The sequence below is a fragment of the Fringilla coelebs genome (genome assembly GCF_963513975.1).
Source record: "Fringilla coelebs genome assembly, chromosome: 20".
Classification (NCBI taxonomy): domain Eukaryota; kingdom Metazoa; phylum Chordata; class Aves; order Passeriformes; family Fringillidae; genus Fringilla; species Fringilla coelebs.
Window position 1 is genome coordinate 8,434,206 of NC_140046.1, and position 8,860 is coordinate 8,443,065.

The window sequence follows — 8,860 nt, forward strand, 5'->3', positions numbered from 1 at the left end:
GATTCCCCACCTGCCATTCCCACACACAGAAGACAGTAGTGCCATTCTTGGGGCTCAGGGAGTGTATCACATGCTTCATTCAGCCGTTCCAGCTCTGACAGAGAGGGTGAAGGTGCCTCTGGCTGTCATATCCAAGGCACCTGTCCCTGACCCTCTGCTGCAGTCCCCTGTGCCATCATGGGGCAGCATCAGCAGTCAGAGGAGTCCTTTGGATATCAGGGCAGCCAGCCTGGCCCCCACCCTTCACTGCCCTCTGATTCCAGAGGTCGCTCCAGGTTATCCCCGAGGCCTCCAAGCTCACCTCCTCCCCAGCCCTGGAGCCACTGGAGGGGCTGGGCTGGGAAACACCGGCTCAGTACAAACCACAGCGAGTGAACAGTTACGGGTGCGATTGCAGCCGCAGTTCCGCTTCCCCAGGGCTTTAACACGGAGCGAGGGCAGAGGGGAGGGGAGACAGAGCTGAGCGAGGGCAGAGGGGAGGGGAGAGCGCCCAGACAGGCGGGAGCAGGGTCCGGAGTAGAGCACCTCGGGCAGGAGCAGCAATGGGGGACGCCTTCATCCGGCACATCGAACTGCTGGGCTACGAGAAAAGGTTTTTCCCCAGCCAGCACTATGTGAGTACTCAGCAGCGTTCTGGCATGTGAGGACTGAGGACTGGCCAGGGTTTTTACAAATTTTCTTAGGTAAATGTGACTGAGAGCCTAAATACTTCCTTCTAAGGGGGTCATGGCTGATAACATGAGCTGCAGGCAGCCGGAGACTAAACTGTCCTGAACAAGACTTCAGGCACCTCCTTTGCAAGCCATTGGCTACTTTGCAGTCTTGGAAAGGGCTTTTTCCTCTTTGTTTCCCACCCACCTGCATGATTCTGTCCCCTCTCCATCCATTCCAACTCCCCTAGTGCCCAGTTTATTTGCTGGCAAGGCAGAGCTACTTCCATTGGGGTGATAGAAGGAAAATATTCAATTTTATCTGAAACTGGACCATCCCCAGGGCTCCCTGGGCACAGTGGGGAGTGGTGTCCCACTTATCTGCAAAACTGCAGCCTCTGCTTTGCTCTTCAGGTCTACATGTTCCTGGTGAAGTGGAATGACCTCTCCGAAAAGGTCGTCTACCGCCGCTTTACTGAGATATATGAGTTCCACGTGAGTCCTCCTAGGGCACATGGGCTCGGGGTGGGGAAAAAGGAGGGTGAATGCCATCTGAAATTGCCTCAAAGCAAACCTGGTTCAAAAGAGGCTCCTGGGTGCAGTTGTTTGATCTCTTTTGAAGGTGGGAGCCATTGGCTCTGTGTCCCTGGGCACAGAGTGCCGAGGTGTGGGATCCAGCCAAGACATGCTAGTGGCAGCAGGGTGAGCTCCAGGAAAGGAGTCAAGCTAGGGGCAGAGGAGTGGGTGTCACAGCGTGTTCCCCTGGTGCCATCCTCACTGTTGTGCCTGACTCTGCTCTGCAGAAAGCGCTGAAGGAGATGTTCCCCATTGAATCCGGGGACATCAACATAGAGAACCGGATCATCCCGCACTTGCCAGGTGAGGGGCAAGCACCGTGGCCGGGGCATGAATAGAAATTGCAGCTAGCTGGGAAATTCCTTGGTGGGTTGAGCTGTGCTGGCTGGCTCCCAGACAGGGTGGTGCAGTATTTCCTGTACACCAGGCTTGAAATCAAAACCCCAGAAAGATCTGAGCAGTGGCAGTGGTTTTTCCCAGCCTTGTGGACCCCATCCTTGCTCTCTGAAGGCACCCCAGAGGCACATCCAGAAGAATCAGCTGTGACCCCTGTGACTCCTGGCTGGTGCTAGGTGTCTGGCTTTGGGGAGGCTGAACTGAGTGGAGCTGAGCTGAGCCCTCTGTTGGTGATACCATCACTGGTGTTGGCTTAATGCCCTTGGGGCAACACAGATACTTTGTAAGAGGAAATAATGCAATATGTCTTCAATGACAGAAAATGAACTCTTGATCCAAACAGCTGACACTTTTTCTCTAAGCAAGGTGCATGTCAGAAAACTTCCCCATTTTATTTAATTTCCTGCTTTAAAGGAAGCAGAAGGGAGTCTGAAAAAGAGCTGTTTGTGGTCAACATCTCTGGAAGAGGAGTAAGCCTGCACTATGTAGCAGTGTGGGTGCCAGTCTGGGGGGGCTCCTTTGCAGCTGGACTGACACCAACCACCATGCTGGGCCTTTTCCATTACACTGTCCCCCACCGTGCTGGGGCTGGTCAAAGCATCTTTATTCCATTTGAGGAACTGAGAGCACTGGGGACAAGACAGGTGTCAGGCTGCTGGGGGGGCATGGGGTGCCACTGACCACACAGAAGTATCTCCATCATGCACAACACTGCTTGGGGTCGGGATTGCCAGCAGTATTTTAGAGCTCTGGAGTCAAGAACACCATAAGCAGTGGGGTGGGAGGATAAACATCTCCTCTGACTGCAGGCTGGGCCCCTCTTGGTACCCTGGTGCATCTGCTGTATTTCTGGCCCAGCAGTTAGGCTTGGTCTGAACACACATGTAGGAGTTACCCTAAAACTGAAACCGGGTCAAACAGGATCATTGCTGGGCTTACAAGAGCTGTGCCCCCACAAAGCTTCACCTTACTGGCACAATGCAGCCGTGCAGCACCTTGGGGCCAGACCCACTTCTTTGCAGGGCAAAATTAATGATTCAGAACAGTGTGCTTGGGAAAGTATTAGAAACAAGGTGTTCTGTCTGCTTTTTCTGAGCCCTTTTTCCTCTCCCCCAGCCCCAAAGTGGTTTGATGGGCAGCGCTCAACTGAGAACAGGCAGGGCACACTGGCCGAGTACTGCCACACACTGGTGAACCTGCCCCACAAGATCTCCCGGTGCCTGCATGTGGTCAACTTCTTCAAGGTCCGTCATGATGACATGAACCCTGTCACAGACAGCCAGTGAGTCCAGCTGCCTGCTATTTTGAGGGAAATCCTGCATTCCTGGCCTTGGGTGCTGACAGTAGCCTGCAAGGAGGGTGCTGATGGATAGGGATGGTTGGCACTGAGCTGCCTTTGCTCTGACCTGTCTAGGATCAAGAAGCCTGAGGTCTTCCTCCTGACAAAGGATTCCAAGAAAAACCCCACTGGTAAGAGGTCTCAGAGGGCTGCAAGTGGCTGCCTCAGCAGCAGCAAAGCCTGCTGGGGAGAGAGGTTGTCATTCCATGGCAGATACCCTCACCAAAACCATGGTCACTGTGCCAGAGCCGCAGCTCTGGAAGCCAAATCCTCAGGGGGAATTAGTCATTGTCCTGAAATCCAATTGGTTTGGGGCTGAAAGAGGCTGGGAGGACACTTTGGGCTGTCCTGGGGCTGCTTTTGGCCTGCCTGGTGTGAGTGTTTCTGGGTTGCAGGCTGGAGGAGGGAACATCTGTCACTTCTCTCATGCAGACATCACCGGCCCCATTGTCCTGCAAACGTACCGAGCCATCGCTGACTATGAGAAGGGCTCCACATCTGAGATGGCTCTCAAGGCTGGGGACATGGTGGATGTCGTGGAGAAGAGTGAGAATGGTATGTGTCCATCCCCCTGGAGAGCCCCTGGGGGCCAGCCCACTCCCTGCCACAATTTCAGCAGGAATGAGTACTGCCCTTGTATCTTGTATCCAAACACAGCATGTGAGCTAGCTGTGGCAGTGAAGGCTGAGGGTGAGGGGCAGTTCTAGAAAACTATGCAACATCCTGGCCATGCCTCAGCCTGTGAGGCTTCCTGCCCAGCAGGAGCAGGATGAACTGGTCAACTTCTCTGGTTGCACCATGTCAACAGAGACTGGCCCCAGCCCTGTCCCTTTGGTCCATGACACAGAGATGCCTGCACCTGCCCTGGCCAGGACAGACCTGGTGCCAGTCCCCACAACACTCTCTGCTCTTGCCCATGGTCGCTTTCTTTGCAGGCTGGTGGTTTTGTCAACTAAAGAATAAACGAGGCTGGGTACCTGCTGCCTATCTAGAGCCACTGGATGGTCCTGATGAGTCTGAAGAGCAGGAGCCTAATTATGCAGGTAAAATGTTGGGGTGACCAGGGTGTGTGTGTGTCAGACCACAGCCTTCTGCAGCTCTCCACTGTGATGGTTGCAAAGCTGGGCAATTCAGACTGAGCAGGATCACTGGGCAGGGAGATGCTGCTGTAGGAACTGCCAGGAGGGATAAATTTCATGGCTTGGTGCCTCACTGTCAACCTTGGGAGCTTTCCATGACCTGCAACTCAGCGTTAGATTTGTGGTTTGGCTGATCTTTACCCAGTGGCCATGGTGAGCTGCCTGGGTGAGGGCTGAGGTGCTGGGCTAGCAGAACAGCATGGTGCAGCATCCAAATCAGGCACAGGCATTCACAGAGCTTTGCCTCTGTACTGTCCTTATCAGGGCCTGGCCCTGCTCCCTGCCCTCTGCATTGCCCTGCCATGACAGCGGGGCTTTATCACGTGGAGCAGAGGAAGGATCCTGCAGACTCGGGCCAATTGCTCAACAGGCTTCAGCTTTGAGGGTTTCATAACATTGGAAAAGGCTCTATTAGCACAACACTTCCTTCTGCCTTATTTCACCACCTGAATTCTGAGCACACTTTCGAGCAGAGATAGAAGTGCTTCCTCTGCTTACACCCAAAAGTTTTCTTCTGGAGAGATGGTGAAGGGGCTGGGATGAGCCATGGGTAATGACAAGAAGTCTGAATCCAAACCTCAAGCACCTGAGTCTTGCCTAAAATGTAGGGTGCCTCCTAATGCTCTGGTGCCTCCTCAGTGGCTGGGGGGTTCAGCCCCATCCCCGAGGTGTCAGCACATGATCCACCATCACCATTTCATGTGTAGGTGAAGCATACGTGGTCCAGAAAAGCTACACTGCTGTGGAAGAGGATGAGCTGACCCTCAAGGAGGGTGATACCATTGAAGTCATCCACAAGCTCCTTGATGGCTGGTGGGTCATCAGGTGAGAGATGCTATGAGCAGCTCAGGCGAGCAGCACTCAGGCAGAGGGAAGGGACATCCATGGTGCTCACATCAGGGCTCTGAAAGCCTTGCTGTCTTTGGTGCCACTGCCCAGCACTTCCTTTTGCAGAGCTGCTTCTCAGAGTCTGTTGTTTGGCAAATATTAAACGTTTCAGCTGCAAATTCCTCTCCTGAGGGCTTCAGAAATATCCAAGAAGGAGGCAGATGGAAAAACAACATGTATCTGTTATTTTGCCTCTGTTTGTTCTGGCACATTTTGCTTTGCAAAACCTCAACTTTCATCCCAGCTGCAAGGAACATCTGAGATAACATGACAGCAGCAAGGGACAGGCCTGAACCATGACTCATGGAATGTCCTGAGTTGGAAGAGTTCAAGGCCAGGTTGGACGGGGCTTGGAATAACCTATTCCAGGGGAAGGTGTCCCTGCCTGTGTCAGGGGTTTGGAACGAGGTCCTTTAAGGTCCCTTCTAACCAAACCATTCTGGGACTCTGTGACCACCCACAAGAATGATCCAATCTCTCTCCTGGACTGAGGAGGTGGTTGCAGAGCCACAACTGCAAGTGATGTTGCTTTGTGTTGCACTGCAGGAAGGATGAAACCACAGGTTATTACCCCTCCATGTACCTGCAGAAAGCTGGGGAGGTGAACACCTCTGTGAAGAGTGAGCTGAGGAACCGGGGTGCTCCTCCACGGAGGTAGGAGAAGCTCTGTGTAGAGGGCAGAAGAACATCTCCCTCTTCTGTCAGGGAGATGAAATTAAACCAGACAGGGTGTTGTGGTGTCACCTGCTTGCCCTGTCAGTGAGGAACTGCCTGGAGAAATGTAAGCAGGGCACAGACAGAGCAGGGCTGTCCTCCCACCAGCTCTGTGCTCCCTAACTACCACAGGCACTGCTGATGCAAGGCTCCAAGATCTTTGCTCCAACAGGTCCACCCATACCACCCAGGTGTATTTCTCCTTGTCCTTCTGCAGAGTTTCTTTTCTGGGCTAATCTTGTTTGATTTTCAAATTGGCCCTTTTCTTACTTCCTAAGTGTGTGCACTGAATCTTTCAGAGGCAAGGAGAGATTTGACTAAATGAAGCTGCCAAGTGGCCTAATCTAATGGGAGGATTTGAGCTAATGCAAGGGATTTTATTTTTAATAAAAAGATAAAAAGCACAAATAACTCACAAATTCCAGTGCAAAGAGAATGGCTAAAAAGGGCAGAATTTGCTGCTATCTCTCTGCCCTGCAAGATGACATGTCAGGCCTGCTATAAAATCTCTCCAAATCCAGTTTTGCTGGAGCATGGATTGAGTGCAAGACAGTGTAAAATAGTCCAGATCCACCTATTTGACCACAGAGATGTTTGCTGGTAGCCTTGGGGGAGATGAGGTGGCCTGTTCCAAGGACAGTGGCTTGTCCCCCTGCCATTGTGACTGCTGCCTCTGTGGCACTGGCAGCCAGGCCAAGCCCTGTTGTGAATGTGGTGACCTGTTACAGGCAAGAGCTTTGCTCTGACATGGGGGATGTGCTCAGACCAGGAAGGGGCTGAAGGCAGAGAGGAACATTTCTTTGAGAAGAGCAGGAGGACGATGCCAAGGGGTGGACATCAGGAACAACCTCACTCCTGCCATGGTACTGAAGACAAAGCAGGGTCCCCTGTCTGCCTGCCCAGGGACAGTCCCAGTGCTGGGGTTTCCCCTGCAGCAGCCTCAGGCTGCTCAGCTTTTCATTTCTCTTAGTAGTTTCTCTCCTGTGGGTTGGACACTGCACATTTGGGTGCACACTGACACATTCCCCATACTCCATTCCCCTGTATCTGACCCTTGAGCCTCAGGGAGCCACGCCAAGCCCCACACCAGGGACCTCAGTTTTGTGGCCAGGATAGGTGCTGTATGTTAATTCATCAAAGAGCTATAGATCACTTCTGGGGCTTTCTTGGACAACCCTCATGCCCATCTTATCCTTCCAGCCTTACACCCAATCTTCCTCAGCAATCCCTATCATTACTTTCCAGACTTGTGCTCAGGGTTCACCCTTCAATGTTTGCTTGCAGAGCACCATCTGAACACATCATAGATTGTATCTCACTGATGGCTGCCCTCAACGGCTGGCATCCACCAGGCAGAACCCAAAAGCAGAAACTGGGGTTTGGGTGAAGCAGAGGAGGAAGTGTGGGGAAAGGAGGTGTGTGGTGTGAGAGCTGCCAGCATGAAAACTGAAAGTTTTGCTTCTCACTCCTTGCAGATCCACCATCCGAAATGTGAAGAGCATCCACAAGCAGGGCCGGAAGCAAATCAGCCAGGACACCTACAGGAGGAACAGCAAGAAGTACATCCAGAACCAGCGGAAAATGCGGGGAAATTCCCAGAACAAGGCCAATGTCATCAGTAAGTCTCAATGGAACTGGAATCATGCACCATGACCCGTGCACCCCACCAATGCTGGCAGCTGGAGCAGGATGGCACACTGAGGTCACACCATGCCCATCTGCCCTTTTTCCATGGGGAAAGTCTGTGAAGGGAGGTGTTTCTTTCAAGGGGTTTTCTTACCCCTGGCTATGGGTCAGACAGAGCAGGATATGGTCCTGGAAGGAGGTGAGCCCACAGTGGGGACCTGTGCTCTCCTTTATGCACCTAACCTCCCCCATGCTGCCATTGCCATTGCAATTGCCATGTATGTTAGCTGTCAGCAGAGCCCCTGGGGGAAGTGTTGCATGAAGAGTCATAGAATTACAGAATTCAGTTTTGGTAGGAAGGGACCTTAAAGACCAGTTCATTCAAAGCTTCCCCTTGATCAGGCTGTTCCCAGCCTCATCCAACCTAGGCATGAACACTTCCAGGCACAGTGTAGTCACAGTTGTTTAGGGCAATCTGTGCCCCACTACCTTCACAGAAAAGAATTTTTTCCTAATATTTAATCTAACCCTGGCCTCTGACAGTGTGAAGCCACTCTCCCTTGTCCTACCAGTTCAGGCCCTTGTAAAAGGTGTCTTTCATGAAGAAGGAGAGAGGCAGTCATTGAGGCATACCCTTTAGATCTGCTAGTCCCCATGCAGTATCCATGACCTTCCCAGAGCTAAAAATGGGCAGACATCGTACAGATTTAACAACAGGCTTTCCCTGAGCACAGCTCCCAGGTGGGCACTGGTGGGTGCATCCTGACACCATGACCTACAGAAAGACCCATACATGCAGCAGGGACAGGAGGAGAGGCAGGAGCTTTGGTGGCCATGACGTAGGAAGCTGCTGAATGTTCGTGAGGGTGGTGTGTGGTGCAGAGCTCCGGCCCATCCGTACATCTTTTTTACTTGCAGTTGAGAAAAACGAGCCAGAGGACAACAAGCCCAAGGCTCAACCTGCTGTTCCTCCCCGTCCCAGCAAGGACCTCATCCTGAACCGCTGCACTGAGAGCACATGGAGGAAGATCCTGTGAGGATCCTGTGAGCCCCCACACCAGCCACCCAAAGCTTCATCTCCTGTGCAGCTAGGGCTCGGAGCTGGATCAGGGATCCAGGTGGCTCTGGCAGCCACCACAGGCCAGGGAGGCTGCGGCCATATCAGCCCAGCCCAGGGCCCGTCCTCATCCTCCACCTCAGCCAGCCCATGGTGTCCTGGGAGCGCTTTGAGGAGGGACCAGTCCTCTCTACCAGCTCCTTATAAGCACCAAGTCCTCATCTCTACATGCCACTCTATTACCTCTTTGTATTTTGAATTTTTTTTTGTGGTTTTCATCAATAAAGGAGAGACACATGACAGACCCTGAGGAGCAATGTGGGCATGGCGGCAGGAAAGGTGTTCCTCCAGGTGGAGATTGGGCAAGGCAGCCTTGCAAAAGATGCTGGCAGTGAGGAAATTTAGCTGGGGGGATTAAAGGACAGCAGCTTCCTCCTGGAAAGCGCTGCTTGGCTCCCTCGAGAGGACAGCGAGG

The 8,860-nt window shown here is 52.7% G+C and overlaps 1 protein-coding gene across 1 annotated transcript; it reads left to right on the forward strand.

The window, feature by feature from the left end:
• The first annotated feature begins 507 nt into the window (after positions 1 to 507).
• On the forward strand, positions 508 to 8,624 carry NCF1 (neutrophil cytosolic factor 1). The gene is made up of 11 exons (XM_084218990.1): positions 508 to 614; positions 1,065 to 1,145; positions 1,454 to 1,529; positions 2,739 to 2,904; positions 3,037 to 3,092; positions 3,394 to 3,516; positions 3,897 to 4,004; positions 4,808 to 4,925; positions 5,535 to 5,642; positions 7,178 to 7,320; positions 8,247 to 8,624. The coding sequence occupies exons 1-11, from the start codon at positions 543 to 545 to the stop codon at positions 8,363 to 8,365; spliced, it is 1,170 nt and encodes a 389-aa protein (XP_084075116.1). The 5' UTR covers positions 508 to 542; the 3' UTR covers positions 8,366 to 8,624.
• Positions 8,625 to 8,860: the final 236 nt, after the last annotated feature.

What these genes read in the sequence shown, in the direction of transcription:
- NCF1 (XM_084218990.1), top strand. Translation starts at nt 543, where the DNA reads ATGGGGGACGCCTTCATCCGGCACATCGAACTGCTGGGCTACGAGAAA. An exon ending in GATCATCCCGCACTTGCCAG is followed by an intron (nt 1,530 to 2,738) that starts GTGAGGGGCAAG and finishes CCTCTCCCCCAG; the next exon opens with CCCCAAAGTGGTTTGATGGG. An exon ending in AACCCTGTCACAGACAGCCA is followed by an intron (nt 2,905 to 3,036) that starts GTGAGTCCAGCT and finishes TGACCTGTCTAG; the next exon opens with GATCAAGAAGCCTGAGGTCT.